Source organism: Callorhinus ursinus, unplaced genomic scaffold (genome assembly GCF_003265705.2).
Source record: "Callorhinus ursinus isolate GAN/ISIS: 27379988/994484 unplaced genomic scaffold, GSC_fseal_2.0 scaffold18, whole genome shotgun sequence".
Lineage (NCBI taxonomy): Eukaryota > Metazoa > Chordata > Mammalia > Carnivora > Otariidae > Callorhinus > Callorhinus ursinus.
In genome coordinates, this window is record NW_027397080.1 from 20,337,708 (window position 1) to 20,354,632 (window position 16,925).

At 55.9% G+C, this 16,925-nt stretch overlaps 2 protein-coding genes across 3 annotated transcripts; both read right to left on the minus strand.

Annotated features, from left to right (window-relative positions):
- Nucleotides 1-887: 887 nt before the first annotated feature.
- Nucleotides 888-6,301, minus strand: C1QB (complement C1q B chain). Its single transcript, XM_025857076.2, has 3 exons — nt 6,145-6,301; nt 2,768-2,965; nt 888-1,614 (listed from the first exon to the last, which is right to left on the minus strand). Exons 2-3 carry the CDS (start codon nt 2,940-2,942, stop codon nt 1,040-1,042), a joined length of 750 nt encoding a protein of 249 aa, XP_025712861.1. The 5' UTR covers nt 2,943-2,965; nt 6,145-6,301; the 3' UTR covers nt 888-1,039.
- A 3,977-nt stretch (nt 6,302-10,278) lies between these two features.
- Nucleotides 10,279-14,105, minus strand: C1QC (complement C1q C chain). 2 transcript variants are annotated; one of them, XM_025857024.2, is made up of 3 exons: nt 13,951-14,105; nt 13,480-13,673; nt 10,279-11,119 (listed from the first exon to the last, which is right to left on the minus strand). In XM_025857024.2, the coding sequence occupies exons 2-3, from the start codon at nt 13,658-13,660 to the stop codon at nt 10,563-10,565; spliced, it is 738 nt and encodes a 245-aa protein (XP_025712809.1). In that variant the 5' UTR covers nt 13,661-13,673; nt 13,951-14,105; the 3' UTR covers nt 10,279-10,562. The 2 variants fall into 2 exon arrangements, with proteins under 2 accessions (XP_025712809.1, XP_025712810.1); XM_025857025.2 differs by having other exon boundaries at nt 13,864-14,011.
- Nucleotides 14,106-16,925: the final 2,820 nt, after the last annotated feature.

Sequence of the window (16,925 nt, forward strand, 5' to 3'; positions counted from 1 at the left end):
AACCTCTGTAAGTGGGGCGCCTGGGTGGCGCAGTCGATGAAGCCTCCAACTCTTGATTTCGGCTCAGGTCATGATCTCAGGGTTGTGGGATCAAGCCCTGCGTCGGGCTCCACGCTCAGCATGGAGTCTGTGGGAGATTCTGTCTTTTCTCCCTCTGCTTCTGCCCTTCCCCCTGCTCACATGCTCTCTCTCTCAAATAAATACATAAATCTTTTTTCAAAGATTTTATTTATTTATTTGAGAGAGAGAGAATGAGAGATAGAGAGCATGAGAGGGAAGAGGTTCAGAGGGAGAAGCAGACTCCCCGCTGAGCAGAGAGCCTGATGTGGGACTCGATCCCGGGACTCCAGGATCATGACCTGAGCCGAAGGCAGTCGCCTAACCAACTGAGCCACCCAGGCGCCCATAAATACATAAATCTTAAAAAAAAAAAAAAGAACAAAAGCCTCTGTAGTGGCCGGCCTCAATATGTTGCCTTGAAAGAGGCCTCAGGTCGTCAGGTGGGCCGACCCCGTTCTGTTTGTGGGGTCGAGGATGGTCCCTTCATCCTTCTGACCCTCAGTTTTGTCCGCTGTAAACTGGGTGCAATGCAACCTGTCTGCCAGGATGAGTGTGAGGCTTAATGAGAGAATGAAAGGGTCTATCTAGTCCAGTGCCTGGAACATAATAGGTGCTCAGTAGATGGTGTGCCTTCCCCATCTCCCACTGTGTGGCTGTCACGGAGCAGGGCACAGAGTCTGGCTCTCCAGTCACCTCCAATCAGATAGAGTTTCTGCTTTCAGAGGTCATGCATTCATTCATTCATTCATTCAACCAGCATTCAAGCAACATTTCTGAGCACCTACTGTGCACTGGGTGTTGGGACACAGAGTTGAATTAGACCACTGTCCTTTGGCCTTGAAAAGTTTATTTACTCATTCATTCAGCAACATCCACGGAGCCCTACTCGTGTTTTGGCCTGGTGGGGGTGGCGTTGGGGGTAAAAGTGAGCATTGCTGGTGGGGGAGGGGATGATGAGGGGGTGAACTAGCCTCACAGCTCATGCCTCTGCGTCTGGGAAGAGCAGGAACCCAGAGAAGATGCTATTGGCACCTTCCATGCCCAGCAGGGAGTTCTTGTCTGTGGCCTGCAGGAAGACGTTCTCCCCCTGGTTCAGCCTGAGGACCACACTGCCCGTGGTGACCTGGAAGGTGCTCTGGACGTAGTCGCAGAAGGTAACCACCTTCTCCATGCGCTCCCGGCCCCGCATGAGGTTCACGCACAGGTTCCCTCGAGAGCTGGCGTGGTAGGTGAAGTAGTAAATGCCGGGCACGTTGCAGGTGAACTTGCCACTTCGAGGTTCATAGTTGCGGTTCTCGTTGGTGATCACGTGGTCGAAGCGGATGGTCTGGTCCCGCCGCAGGACACTGTTGATGGTCCTCGTGGCAGAGAAGGCAATTTTCTGCGTGGCCTTGTAGTCCCCTGATTCACCCTTGGGGCCGCGGGCTCCGGGGGGCCCTGGGGAACCTTTGGGGCCGATGGGGCCCTTGGGACCTACTTTGCCTGGTTTCCCAGGAATCCCTGGGTCTCCCTTCTCCCCATACTCGCCATGGTCTCCAGCCAGCCCTGGCAGCCCTGGAAAAGGAGAGACAGTAGACATGATAGGCTAGGGATCACTGAGAACCAAAGGAAAGAGCCCTGGGCCGGGAGGCCGGGAAACTGGCCGTGTAACCTTTGACATGTCCCTGCTTCTTTCTGGACCTCAGCTTCCCTGTGTGGAAGGGGGGGCGGTGGGCGGTTTCCTCTCAGCCCCACTTTCCTGACAGCAATGGGACCTGACGCCAGAGGTGCGGACAACGGTGTCTCCTCAGGGAGGGTGCTGGGCCTGCACGCCTCACCAGCTCATACAATCTCCCTTGATCTGGCCTGGAGCTGGATAATGAATTCTTGGCCCACGCGCTACCCCTCCTCACCCCCTCCCCCAGGGCAGACGTCTTTACTCAATCCCGACATTCCTTTCACCAGAGCCTGGAAGTGGGCCCTGGAAACCTTCTCGTGGCCACACCAAGCGACCGCCACCCCTCTGTTTGGCACAGTGTGAGAGAAAACCTCTCTTCCAGGAAAGTGGTGGAGTATTGTGGCTGAGAGCATGGGCTCAGGGGACAGACAGATGTCCTGCCACACCTGCCATTATTAATCGTGTCACCTTGACGGAGTCACATTCTCTGGGGCTCAGCTTCCTCCTCTGTAAAATGGGCATGAGGATATTTTGCGGGATTGTGAGGGTTACTTGCGATTATGTGAGGACGGCGGTTGGTTTTGGTTAAATGAATGAATGAACTACATTTTACGGGGGGGTGGTGTCTTGGTGAGAAGTCTCATTTGAACCCTGTGACAACCACACAAAGAATCTGCCCACGTTTTATAGGTAAAGAAACCGCATTTCAGAGAGGGGAAGCCACCCACCCGGGAGGCAGCCCGGGGTTCTCTCTCTGTGCCTGGAGTTAGGGGTGAGAGAGCCACGGTCTGGTCTCCGCCTCGACACGGACTGGGCTCCCCTGGGCAAATCAGTAGCCTTTCCAGACATCAGTTTTCCAGGCTGTAAAATGGGACTCGGAATTCCCTCTTCACAAAGTCATTGTGGAGTGTTGTGGGCGGGGGGTTGCTTGGCAAGCTGACGGATTTGCAAGTGCTTTTGTGATCGCTCGGGTCAGCAGCTGTGACCGGGGAGGCAGGAGACGGGGCCTTGCTCAATGACACGAGCGTCTCTCCCCAGAGCCTGCAGTACCTTTCTCTCCCTTTACCCCTGGGGTCCCGGGTTTGCCATTAGAGCCCGGTGCGCCAGGGATGCCGGGAATGCCGGGGATGGCCGGGTGTCCGGTACAGCTGCTCTGGGCCCAGGAGACATCCGGCAGACCCAGGACCAGCAGCAGCGCCAGAACGCCGCCCCCTGGGGTCTTCATCACCGCCCCGCCTCAGTTACCTCCTGCAGGGGGGACAAGACGATGCAGTGGGTTACTACCATGGAGACTCGTAGCATGGCTTCAATCATTCATTCACCCCTTCACGTATTCACTGAGTGTGTCCTTTCCACCAGGCCAGACCCCGCGCTGGGTGCTGGGGTAACACAGATATGGCTCTTGCTTTCACGGGGCTGGCGGTCTTAGGGGAAGGCGGACGATAAACAGGTCAACATACAAGTAAAGGGAAGTAGTGAGAGACTGTGCAGAGCGCTCTGTAGGCAACGCAGGGGTGCTTGGAGGGAGAGGGAGAGCAACTGGGATCGAGGGGCAGGTGGATGGTTTTCTGGGGTCGAGGGGCAGCGGGCAGCCTCTCTGAGAGTGGTGTTCAGGCTGAGACCTGGAGGTTCAGGAAGGGCTGGAGCAAGAATGTTCTGGGAGGAAAGGAAGCAGGGGCAAAGGCCCAGAGATAAGATAGCGCCTGGAGCGCCGAGGCCCCACGGGGAGGCCAGTGTGGCTGGAGGGGAGTGAGGGGTCAGAGGGATGAGGGGGTCAAGGTTGTGGCTCTTGGGCTTTGGGTTTTCTTGCAAGCGTTCCTATTCGTTAGAGTTTCTGAGTTCAGGGTGCCTGTGCCGTTTCCATAGTGGGCCACTTTACATCCTCAGAGCAGCCCCGCCTGGAGGAAGCTCTTGTTTTTATACTGAAGAGGACCCTGAAGTTCAGGGAGGCCCAGACACTTGTTCAGGGTCATACGGGAAGGACTGTAGCCAGACTCAAACCCAGGCCCGTCTGCCTCTGAAGCCAGCTTCCCTGCCAGCACACCAGGCTGTCTCTGCTGATGGAATATTCTCAGGTCCCTCCAAAGGCCCAGGTAAGAGGGAAGCGTGGACCCCTTCTGAATCCCGGGGGACTAGGAAGGACTGAGCTGTCTCGAGCTGGTCAGAACAGCCAGCACCCCATAGCATTAGTTCTCAAGACAGAAGGGACCTCAAAACTCATTGAATCCAACATTGCTTTAAAAAGTTGAGGTGATGGGGCGCCTAGGTGGCGCCGTCAGTTAGGCATCTGACTCTTGGTTTTGGCTCAGATCGTGATCTTGGGGTCGTGAGATCGAGCCCCACGTTGGGCTCTGCACTCAGGGTGGAGTCCGCTTGGGATTCTCTCTCCCTCTCCCTCTGCCCCTCCCACTCCTGCTCGTACTCTCTCTCTCTAAAATAAAATAAGGGAACCTTTAAAAAAAATTGAGGGTCATTCACATAATAAAAATTTAACCTAAACTGTTTATTTTTGCATAATACCAGTTTGCATTCTTCCTGGAGGCTTTACAAAATGACGGATTTGACAACTTCAATAACCCGTGCAATGGGCATTTAGCCAGGCTCTGGGCCAAACACTTTACGTGCCACTATCTCATTTCCCATGGTCCTTACCACAGCCCCCCAGGAAAGCAACCGGCTTTCTCCTCCAGATGAGGACACTGGGTACTAGAGAGGGTGGGAGCCCCGTCAGGGTTACGTGGCCGCCTTGTGGCTGAAATTCCAACCCACGTCCACTGGATCTTAAAACCCACAGGGTGTTCCGTTAAGAGGCCGCTGAGCTTGGTGGTTCAAATGTGGGCTTTGGAGCCGGACAGGCTGACAGCGGCTACTGCGCAGTGACATTTTGAGCCGCGCTGGGTACGGGCGGCCGCTCAGTGGAGGAGGCATCTATCCTTACTGCTCAGCAGGCTCGGCGCCAGGGGCAGTGGTGAGAGGCCCCGGTGTCAGAAGGATAGCAATGCTACCAGGAGCCGGATCAGCCTCTGCCACGTCCGGGTGAGGGCCTCAGGCAAGTCGCTTCTCTCTGGCGCCTTTCCCCTTCCATAAAATGGGGATAACACTAATCTCTGCCACGCAGGATTGGTGGGAGGATGGACGAGGTAGGGCCTGGCATGGTGGAAATGCTAAATGAGTATTAGCCTTTTTTTGTATTATCCCCGTCATCCAAGAATCCCCAAGCATTGGGATATGACGGAGGATGGTTGGAAAAGTATAAAACAGGATCCAGCCCCTTTGGGAGATGGGGCTCGGGGAGAGGAGGTCTCAGGTGGAGGCAGCCCAGGAGTGGAGAGCTCCAAGCAGGGGGTGGGGGGATGAGGGCAGTGGGTCCAGACCCACCATGAGACTTGGGCTTCCTGGGGAAGCAGGAGGTGGGGTTGGGGTGGGGAGTGGGAAGATCCAGGTTCTGGCTCATCTCAGGGGCCACTGAGTCTCAGATTTGGGCAGGGACCTAGGATTCATCTGGTCTGACCCCTGTCCCTGCCACCTGTCACCACTGCCAGCCTTGCTCCTCACATCTTTCCCAGGTCACCAGTCCTCCCGTCTCCTTCCAGCCCCCAACAGTCCCTTCCCACCCGCTCCCCAACTTGCAATCAGGCCAACTGGACTTTGAACTCCCCCTCTGCTGCCAGCTCACTGCATGACCTCAGGCAAGTCCCTTAGCCTCTCTGAGCCTCTCTAGCAAAGCTAACTTCTACCTGTCAGGGCTGAGGGTTAAATGAGGTGGAGTCTAAGAGGAATGAGATCTCTTGTGGGGCGTCTGATCCCAACCCCTCCTTTATAAACATGATTCGGTTCACTCAGTGCTAACTAATAACGAATCTCAACTCCACCTACAAGTCAAATTCGTTCCTTGAAAGAGTCAGGCTGAGCTTTCTCAGCAGACCGAGAGGAAAGGAGAGAAGGCAGGTGTTGGAGAAATGCTGGGCTGGGTGGAGGGGGACCTGGGTTCTAATTTCACCTCTGCCTCCCACATATCTTGAACCAGGTCATTCGCTAAGCTCTGGGTGAGCTTGACCTCCTTCAGGACTCCCAGTGCCCCTAAAATGTTCTATTATTCCCAGAGAGGGTCCAGGCTGAGAGAAGTTACATGCCTTGCCCCAGGTCACCAGCATCTAAGAGACAGAAGCAGGACTCAGCTTGAGTCTTGGTGGCTCCCATGTTAGGCTGCCTCCCATCACTTGGGGCCCCGGATAGCAGTAGACTCCCAAGCACACCCCCAGGGAGTTTGACTCCCCAGGTCTGGGATTGGGCCCAGGGATCCGCATGGTTAATCGCCCCCAGTGGCTCTGAGGCAGGGGACGCAAGGCCTCCCCTTTGGACATCATCACCCTCTGCCATATTGGTCCTGCTGGCCGGTCCCCCCAGGCGCCGAACCCCATCCTCACCTGGGAACCTGGTGTCTGGTGATGCCGCTGGGCCGGGCAGCAGTGGGACCAGGAGCCAGATCCTTGCTGCTCTCAGGCCAAAGCGGAAGTCCCATTCCTCAGAGATAGGAAGGGCCTTCCCCAGACCACCCCCACCCATGGACCCAGCAGGACGGCCCCCTCCACTCTTAGCCCATCCAGGCAGTTTCAGGTCCCATTTCTGCAATCTGGAGGGGTTTACTGTAAATGGGGAGGGTGGTTGGCCAGTTTGGTTTCGCCAGCTCAGCAGCCGTTGGGGGAACAGGCTGTGCTGGGAGAATGTCCACAACTGGTGGCTTGCGTGTCAGGGCCCCCGGCCTTGTGATCCCCTCCAGCAGACATGGGTGTTCCTCACTGAAATGAGAACATGGCTGGCCCGGTGCCTGAGCACTGGATTCGGAGTCAGAAACCGTGATTCATATTCTGGCTCTGCCACTCATCAGAGAGCTTGATTCCTGAGCTCTCAAATGGGGGCCTAAATGTTCTCTGCCAAGAGGACTCAAGGGAGCCCCAGTTTCCTCTGCTAGATGTTGGGGCTATAATGACCAATGCCCCGTAGACGGCACAGGGCACTGGGGGGCTCATTTGCGATCGTGGAGGAGAAAGTGGAGCATAAACTAGGAAGTACAAGGCACGTGTTAATTGTTACTACCATGCCATGTCTCAGGCTTCCCTTTTCTGGGCTCATCTCCTCTGCCTTCTTCCCATCCTATACTTCCGCTCTTGCCCTGTTCTCAGAAAATTATCTAGTAATGAATTTTAAATGCAGTCATTATTTATTGATAGCCCTTCCTCTGCTTACAGCAAGGCTCAAAGCTGATGACAATGATGGGCATAGGCACGGGCTTATTGCTTGCTGATCCTGGAATCACACCAGGTCAGGGCTGGAGAGGGGCTCGGAGGTCAGCCAGCTCATTCCCCTCGCCTTAAATATGGGAAAACTGAGGCCAAGAGAGGAGAAAGTCATCACTGAACAAACGTCTATCATGAGCCTCTCCGTGCTAGGTGCTGGGCACAGAGTCACAAACAGGTCAGCCATGGCTCTTGTCCCCATGGAGAGTTTCTTCTGCTGGGGGAGACTGGTGTTAAACAATGAATGAAGCAGTGGTCTTATGGTCTCTGCGATAAATGTCAGAGAAAAGAGGGGACTAGGAGCACCTGGGTGGCTCAGCTGAATGAGCGTCGGACCCTTGGTTTCAGCTGGAGCCCACACCTCATACAAGTGGTAACTGCAGGACTCAGAGACAGGCATACCTGGCACCAGGGTATCAGCCAGCTTGCTGAGGCTGCATCTAAGGCAATATGATGCCCCTCGCAGGGATGGGTGCCCCTCGTAGGGATGGATGCCCCTCGCAGGGATGGGTGCCCCTTTCAGGGATGGGTGCCTCTCGCAGGGATGGGTGCCCCTCGCAGGCATGTGTGCCCCTTGCAGGGATGTGTGCCTCTTGCAGGGATGGATGCCCAGCCAGCGCCAGGAGTTGCCACAGGTCAGGAGGGCCCCACTTGACATCTGTGCTTGGAGATAGAACATCTTTGGGCTTGTGGATGCTGATTGATGGAAATTAAGGTTACCTGCAGTGGGTATTAGGGAAAGAAGAGACTAGTTTGGTAAAGCCAAAGGGTTTCTGGGCTCGGCCAACTATAGACTCAAAGGGACTTGGCCTGGATGAGGAGGGGAAGGCAGTGGATTCTGAGCAGGGAGAAGGGTAGAGTTCCATAACACTTAGTCTCTGAACCTATAAAATTGTAAATTCGCAGGTTGCAGGTCCAGGGTTCTTCTGAAGGTCCCCAAGGGCCGCCTGGGCTTCTAATTCTTTGGTGGCTGATGGCAATGAGAAAAGGTGAATTTGAACTTGGGGTTCAAGGAGACAGCTCAAGACTAAGAGCAGGAGGCAGCAGGTAGGGGAGGATGGGCATGGGCTTAGGAATCAGCCTCTCCCAAGTTTGAATCCCAGCTTTGCCTTGGTCTAGCTATGTGGCCTCAGGCATATTTACTGGCCTCGGTTTCCCCATATATGAAGGGAAAGCATGGGTTGTGGGGGGCCAGTGAAGTAACCTGGCACATCCAGGGCCCAGCCCTCTGCAGGCCCCCCATGCAAACCTGGGGACAGTGCTATATATATGAAGAGAAGACCGAATTCTTGGAGCCTGCGTGCATGGGAGCCATGCCTGGATCAGGGACCAGGAGTGGAGGGGTCTCTGGGCCTCAGCCTCTGAGTAGGAGTCAGCTAGTGTCTGTATAAAAATCTCTGCCTTGCATCCCTGGCACAGAGGGGAATGATCCCTACCTAGGGTGGGAGAAGAGACAGACAACTCCTCAAAATTCTGTGGTCTAAAAGGGATTCCTTGAGGCGTGGGGTGTCCTTTTCTTCTTTTTAATGATTTTATTTCTTTATTTTGTTCGGGGGGGAGGGCCACAGGAGAGGGAGAGAGAGACTGTCAAGCAGACTCAAGCCACCCCTTGGAGTGTCCTATGCTGGTTCGTGTCCCACCTCCACTGCCCCTCGCTTGCCCCCTTCGAAGCCCTTGCCAGGTTCCCCTCAGCCCAGCAGACAAGCTGGCATTTTCGAAGGCCTGTCTCTCCTGACAAAGCGAGAACAACAAGGAAACAATTATGGAAAATAAAAATGGCACAAAAATTGTCGTTTCCAAAGTACAGGTTTCTCATCTGACACCGTGGCCTACATAAACGGTGTATTGATTTTTTAAACAAAAGAGAACTGAGAAAAAAGATGTAGCACTTGAGGCGCTGCTGGGCAGACTGCTAAGTGGCTGATGGAGGACAGCCGTGAGGAGTGGCCCCGTGACCTGGCCCTGTCCCTGCCAGAGGCACCCCCTGACCCAGCCAGGGTTCCTAGGCCCTTGCCTCTGTTCCCACTGTGTGTGTACATGCGTGTGTGTGCGTGTGTGTGCACACATGATTTTGTTGCACCACCAGATTTGGGAACCTGGGCTCTAAAAAGTCACCCAGTTTGTGATCCAAGGCTCTGGAGGGCACTGCGGGGACACACATGGGAGAATCAGGGAAGGCTTCGTGGAGGAGGTGATCTTTGTGTTGACCCCTGACAGCTGAGTGTGTATTATCCAGGTGGATGGAGGACTAGTGTGAGCAGGGTGAGGGCTCTGCAGGATGAAGAAACAACACGGCAAAGGCAGGAGGGTGTGGACTGGCTCCTTTCACGAACAAAGGAGCCAGAGTGGGTGGAGCTGGTGGCGGGCTGCTGTGGCAGCCCCGGTGGGTCAGTGCCTCTGTGAGCTCCGCGGGGTCTCGTGGAAGCAGGCTGAGATCTCAGCGAGGCCGGGGCAGGTTCTCCTTGGGTCTCTGTGGGCTCTGAGGCCGGATGGGCAGTCTGCCCAGGAAAGTTACACTTTTTATCTTTTTTGAACTTGAACTGTCAACCCTTCTCAGGGTCCCCACAATGAAAGGGCTGTGGCTAGTGTCGGGCCTCCTGGTCCTCCAACAAGGATCATGCCAGCCGGGCCCAACCATCAGGAGCCTTGTGTGGAAGGCTGACAGCCTCGGGGCAGCACTCGTTTTCGTTGAGCGCCTGGGGGCTCCCAGAGTCTGACAGTTATTTGGGGTGAATCAGACAACCGGGGACACAGATTCTCTCTCTCTTACTGGCTCATGCCCATCTCACTCATTCATTTACTCTGCTTTTAGTCACGCATTTACCCACTATTCATTCATTCATTCGCTCCAACTAACTCATTAATTCGGCACAAATCCACTGCACATCTGTTCTTGGTCTCCATTGGGCTTACCTGAGCCCAAACTCCTCCTGTGACAGGTGCAGCCACAATTCAACATAGGTCTGGGAATTCAAACACTCCCGTTTACCTGTGAGCATGGATAACTTTAATGACAGTAGCACCTCTCACCCAAATAAGTGACAGCAGATAGCCCATTGGGAACCTCTTGCAGCCTTCCATCACACCCTCCCAAATGGCCACAGGACGCTGAGTGTCTCAACATTGGCACCAACCTTTACTGAGCACCAGCTAGAGGCTCTGTCTAAATCCAGAGCCTGCAGATGGCTGCGGCAGGTGCAAAGCTGAGGATGAAGAGGCCCGCTTCTTCGAGAACTTGGCAGTGAGAAGCCTGAACCGTGCATATTTATCAATTTATTTATTTATTTATTTATTTCTATATGTCCTTGCCTTTCCCAAGACTTGGTGGGTGGCGGGAACCATTGACAGTATTAGAAGGTGTTGGTTAAGTCTCAAAGCAGTGGCTCCTGAAGGAGCTCAGAGGAGGGAGAGAATGTGGGGCACGGGGTCAGGGCGGGCTTCCTGGAGGAGGAGTCCATCAGGCGGGGAGAATGGCCCGAGCACAGCGGTTCTTGCAGGGAAGCTGAGGGAGGCGGGACGGCCCTGGGGCTGGAACAGGCCTGACCGCCCTAGTCAGGAAAGAGCAGGAAGCCGGAGAAGACGCTGTCAGAGCCTTCGGTGCCCACCATGCCGTTGTAGTCATTGACGGCCAGCCACACCTGTTCACCCACCGGCAGCCGCAACAGCACACCGCCCGAGCTGACCTGCTTGCTGTTGGACATGTGGTCACAGAAGGTGGTCACCCTGGCACCACTCTGGTACAGGTGCACGCACAGGTTGGCCGTCTGCGACGTGTGGTACACGAAGTAGTAAAGCCCCGGGACTTTGCAGGTGAACTTGCCGGTGCTCGTATCATAATCCCCCTGCGGGTTGGTGATGACTGTGTTGAACTTGACCAGGCTGTTGGGCCTGGGGTGCTCAGCCGTCTGCCGTGTGACTGTGAACACGGACTGGTGCTTCTGCTTGTATCTGCCCTCCTCGCCTGGCTCCCCTGGGGGTCCTATGAGACCGGGAACCCCTGGAATCCCAGAGGTTCCCATGGGGCCATTCTTCCCGGGAAAGCCAGGTGTGCCGGGTTCTCCCTTCTGACCCTTGGGTCCTCGTGTTCCAGGGATCGCTGGGATTCCTGGGGGGAGAGCAGGTGGGAAGGAGGTGATGGGGCAGGGGACAGGGACCCTGGGGGTGTCCTCCAGGGGACATAACAGCGGAGTTTAGCCTCTGGAACCTCCTTCCCCAGATGGACTATCACCTGGAGTCCTGCCTCCCTATGGACTTGCCCTCTGACCGTGGCTAAGGTGCTCCCCTGTCGGTCGGCCTCAGTTTCCACATGTATGACGGAGAGGGTAGGCCTAACCAGCATCAGCACATGTCGGAGCGTGTTCTAACACGATTTTGTAGCACGTGTAGATTTGTGTAACCAACCCCTTCCCTGCAAACAAATGGACCTATAATTTTGTATTATTTTTTTAAAAGAGGGCCCTCAACATTTTATAAGCTTCAGAACTCCACAGAACTCGTGTCCGTTCCTGAGACGGAACCACCCCGGACCAGCTTAGCGTGCGGGAAGCACTGGACGGAGCCAAACGGAAACGGCCCCACTAAGGGGGTTGTGGTCTCCCCTGGCCCCATTCAGCCGCCCGGAGCCCCTTATGACACCTGGGCGGGTTCAACTTCTCTCACGGTACAGATGAGGAAACTGAGGCTGGAGACTCACTCAAGGCCAAGCAGCCAGTAGGAGGTGGAGTCAAGATTGGAAAGTCAAGTCTGTCTGAGTCCTAGTCAGAGCGTGTGATTTTTGTGACAGCCCTGATTCTCTGAGCCTCTGTGAGATTTTTCTCCCCTTGTCCAAACCGTACTCATCTTTTAGGGCCGGGCTCTAGTCTCCTCTTCCCGGAAGCCCTCTCTGGCCAAGCCTACCAGCCTCATGGCTGCTTCCTCCTTTGACTTCCTTACGGTTGGCTTTCTGTGCCGACCTATTTGTGACAGATCCTCCCTCCATGGTTGTGTGAGCCTTTTAGGTCCTGGGGTTAGGAGAGGGGGACCAGGATCCAACAGACCTAGGCGAAAGCTGCCTGACCCTGGGCGGGTGACCTCCCCTCCCCGAGCTTCTGCGTGACTAACCGAGGAAAGGGTGTAATACAACGGATTCCAGAGAGCTGCTGGGAGCTTGGAGTGGGAGAGTGAGCGTTCCAGGCACCGCATAGGAAGTGCTCAGGAAGGTCAGCTCCTGGTGAGGCCCGCAAGGTGTGCAGGGCCTTGTCTCATCCCTCAGGATAGCTTCCAGCAACTGATTGGGAGGGGGAGGACATGCCATGGGGAGGGGCCTGACAGGCAGTGGGGAGGGTAGCGGCTAAAACATATGCTGAGCATTTGGAACCATGCCTGGCATATAGTAGGAGCTCGATAATTGGTTGCCATCGGCCACCCTAGGCCACGAGATGGCCAGAGGCAGCTGTGCAGTCTACGTTCTCGAAAAATGGCAGACCTGGGGGCCTCATTTGGCTAACCCTGAATCAGAGAATTCCTTCTGGAATGTTGGCAAAATTCCATTCTAGTGCCAGGAGTGAAGATGACAGTGGGGAAATTCCTAAGGACATTCCTCATCCCTGGCCTGCCCCCGCCCCCCGCCTCTGCCGCCCCCCATCACCTCTGTCCAACCACACCCCAGTCTCACCCACACTGGCTCCAGACACACCTGCATCCCAGATATGCACCTTCTGACCGAGAAGGCGCCCCCAGACTCCAGCGCTTGCCCAGCACCCACGCCCCCTCACGTCTTCAGCCCCTTTTGCTCACGCTAGGGCTTGCCCATCATTCTGCAATCCTGACTTCTCACTCCCCGTGCCCCCAACTAGGGGGACGGAGGTGAGCACAGATCCGATAAAAACAATAACAGCTATAACATGCATAGGCTCTGCCACCCTGAGACCTTACCATGTACGCGGTGCTGGTTTACATTTCAACTTGTTTAATCATCCCAGCACCCCTATGCACTAGGTACGACCATCTCCCCATTTGACAGATGAGGACACTGAGGCACTTCACGCAGGGAAGTGGTAGGGCTGGGATTTGAACCCTGGCCATCTGTGTGTTGTGGACACTCAATGTGTGGGCCCCACCCCCCAGAAGTCCATGCTGCAGGGCAGGGGGTAGAGGGGCTGTAATCAAAGAGCACAGCGCTTTAGAGTTTGCCAAAGGTCTTCAGAATCATCTCCTGTGATCCTCCCTGCCCTGTCCTGGGACAGGTGCTCTTGTTCGCTCCCTGGTGTCAGATGAGACCCTGAGGCACAAAATTGGGGAACAGGGAGAACCGAGCCCTGGGCTCTGAGAAGAAATGGGCTACACCTGCCAGGAAAGCGGGACTCTGCTCTGGGAGTCTTGCCAACAGGTTGCTGTCCTCCTCCCCCCAGCTTAGCCTCGGACGGACACTTTGCCCGCTGCCCCCAGGCCTCAGGTGACCCCTCCCCAGCAGGCCGGCAGACTCACCTGGCTCACCCTTGGGCCCCGGCCATCCATCGTATCCATCCTTCCCGGGGGCCCCTGGTAGGCCCGGCATCCCAGGGATCCCGTAGCAGCCTGTGCTGGCCTGGCCCCCAAGTGGCAACGCCAGCAGGAGCAGCATCAGGTTTAGTCCAAGGCGGGGCCAGGAGCTGGACCCCATGTCCATCCTGGGGAAGGATCTGGGTGGGGAGAGAGCCGAGTTCACTCTCTTGCTCCCCAGGCCGGTCCTTCTCAGCCCTCTGGAGCCTACCTCCCTCCCCAGGCCCCTTGCCCCTTGGGGTCTGGGACTGCAGGATGGATGGGAGATGAGACCTCTTCTCTGAGCCCAGGCCCTTAGCTCTCAGCAACGGGGACCCTCCTTCCCCTTACCAATCAAGTTGTCCCCATGTTTCAGGGAGGCGGCAAGGGGAAGCTGCCATTTGCCCTCGCCTGGGGTGTGGGGGTTCCTGGCCTCACCTGAGGTGGCAGGATTCTGGTCTGGTCACAGAGATGTCCTCAAATCTGCTTCCCCTCTCCGGGGCAGGAGGACACCGCGTCAGAGTAGACACAGCGAGGAGGGCCCACAGCAGACTGGGCGGCCCCCTCCCCTCTGCTCACCCTGCCCCCAATCCCACATCCCCTTTCCCATAATTTGTCCTGACTCAATACTTTCTTTTGGGTACTGAGCCCAGCTGACCACAGCGATGCCCCTGCGTTCCCCATCCTAGGGTCATGCATGTCTGAAATGAGGAAATGTCCACTGCCCCGGATCTGCCGGAGGGAGTGTGTGTGTGTGTGTGTGTGTGTGTGTGTGTGTGTGTGTGTGTCCAATTCAGCCCATCCCCATTTGTTGGCATTTACTGTGCCTGAGACAGCTGTTTTACAATGTCCCTAGAGGGAAGTTATAACCCCCTTTGCAGATGAAGAAACTGAGTCTCGGGGTGAAAGCCCTTACCAAAAATCACGGGTAAATGGTTTCTTATGGTCCAAAGCCTTGCTCTGGCCCCTCTGCTTAGCTGCTCCCAGAAACAAGCCTCACACACACTTGTCAAGTGGCAGGCTTTATTCTAGAATCTTCCATTTGCCCCCCTCATTTGTTACACTTGGGAGTGGACACCCAGGATGGGCAAGCCTCGACAGCAGGCAGCCTGCTGTGGTGGATAGACTCTTGCTATGGAGTCAGTGGCCTCAGATCTTCTTCTGGCCCTGCCACTCCCTTGCTCTGAGGCCCTCCGCAAACCACTCTAGGCTTCAGTCTTCCCATCTGTATACTGGGTGGTGGGGGAGGCCCAGGCTTTGCACATGGGTGCCTCTTCCTTTGCCGAGGCCCCTGATGATCCATCCCTGGCACTCCTGCATCTGGTCTTGGAGTCTGTGATGGTTGGTGCAGGGTTGGGGGCTGGGGCCAGGCTGGCAGAGGCGGGAGAGGCTCCTCTCCTTTCTTCCTCTTCTGCTCCTATGACATTCTGAGGAGGAAGGGGCTGTTGAGCAATTGAGGGTTCCAACCCTGACCCCCCACCTGCCACCGATGTCCCTCAGGGTGAGGCCTTCGACCTCGCTGAGCATCGGTTCTTCCTCCGTATTTGGGGGGTTCCAATCGCTCCCACGCAGGGCAGTGGTGAGGACCCAGGGCATGAGGCATGCGCAGTGCTTAGCTTGGAGCATGAGTTCACAGCTCCGCCCCTGCCCCACCAAGTGACCCTTAGGGCCTCGGTCTCCCCATCTGTCCCTCTACCCTGTGGCCCAGGGTTGCAGAGTGTGGGCTGAGAGTAAGGATGTGAATGAACTTGACCTCAGAAGTCCCCAGCAGGTGGAGGGCTGGGAAGAGCAAAAACTAGACACAGCCTTGGTGGGGGGCCCCCATCTTCCGTTCTCAGCTTGTTTGCGCCTGGGTCTGTGTCGTCCAGCAGGTGGCAGCCTCGGCCCACGCTCAGCCTGCCTTGCCCCGCAGCCAGGCTCTGGCTCCGCCTGAGCCTGTTCCCGTCCTCCAGGCCTGACCAGCGATTTGCCTCAGGGAGGCTGGGTGGGTGGGGGAGGGGGGTGCATCTGGGTGGAGTTTAGGATAAGGAGCAAGGGACACTCCCTGCACTCACGTTTCTCTAGCTTGGTCTCTCCCACCACTTACAGGGGCTGCACTCCTGACATCTTTGCAATGAAAAGGAGCTCCCCACTTTGGGGTCAGGCAGAGCTGGTTCAAATCTAGGTCCTGCCACTCTCTAGCAGTGTGACCATGGGTAGGGATCTCCTTTCTCTGAGCCTCAGTTAAGAGGGATTGCTGAGATTCAGTGCATCAGTGGCTATGAAATGTCCAGCACATCGTGGGTGCTCAAAGATGTTTCATTTCCTGGGCCACAGGAGCGTGTATTCTGGGCAGGGAGGCGGAGAGCCGGGGCAGAGCGGAGGCCTGAAGGAGGCAGAGGGGGCCAGAGGAGCCTAGCTTGGACCTGCGGCGGCAGCAGGCTCACCCTCTTCTTCCCGACCCCCAGAAGCTGTTGTTGGGGCAGCCCTGCCCCAGGAGAGGGTCTTGGCAGTCTGTCAGAGGCCTGGGGAGGGGGGAGGTATGGGTTTGTGAGGACTCCCAGGCTGCCTGTGTGTCAGTCAGTAGGTGGGAAAGACCATTCCTGTGGCTCGGAGAATGGCCCAGTGGGAATGCGAGCGTGTGTGAGGGTCAGCAGGTGCGAGAACTGGGGCATTTCTTTTTTTTTTTTTTTAAGATTTTATTTATTTATTTGAGAGAGAGAGAATGAGAGATAGAGAGCATGAGAGGGAAGAGGGTCAGAGGGAGAAGCAGACTCCCTACTGAGCAGGGAGCCCGATGTGGGACTCAATCCCAGGACTCCGGGATCATGACCTGAGCCGAAGGCAGTCGCTTAACCATCTGAGCCACCCAGGCACCCCAGAACCGGGGCATTTCTAAGGCACATGCGTGTTGGAGGGTGAGGAGGACGTGTGCACCTGCTCAGCAGGGGTGTGTCTGGGACACATGTCTTGAGGTTTTGTGTGTGTGTGTGTGTGTGTGTGTGTTTGTGTGTGTGTGTGTGTGTGTGTGCTTCTGACAGTTTAGGAGAGGCACTTGGGTATCTGAGACAGGGAACCCTGGGTATGACAGCACATCTACCCCAAGTATGTCTGCATGTTTGAAGGTGTAACGAGTGTGCATGTCCAGGGCTGTGCACGGGCATCTGAGGGAGTGGCTTGGGTGTGCGCTGAGGGAGGGGATCACTGTGCCGTGTTTCAGTGGGGAGTCGGCAGATCTCAGTCCGGGAATGTGGGTCCACGTGCATCTTGCGGGAGACGAGTGTGCATGTGTAGTGTGTGGGTGTGTGGTGTGTGTACAGGGCACAAATGGTTTCCTTTGGGAAAATGCACAGGGCATTAGACATCCTCAGGACTGAACTCCCGGGCTCCTTATTGTCTTCACATTCAAAGGACATGGTGGGGCTTCTTGCCTC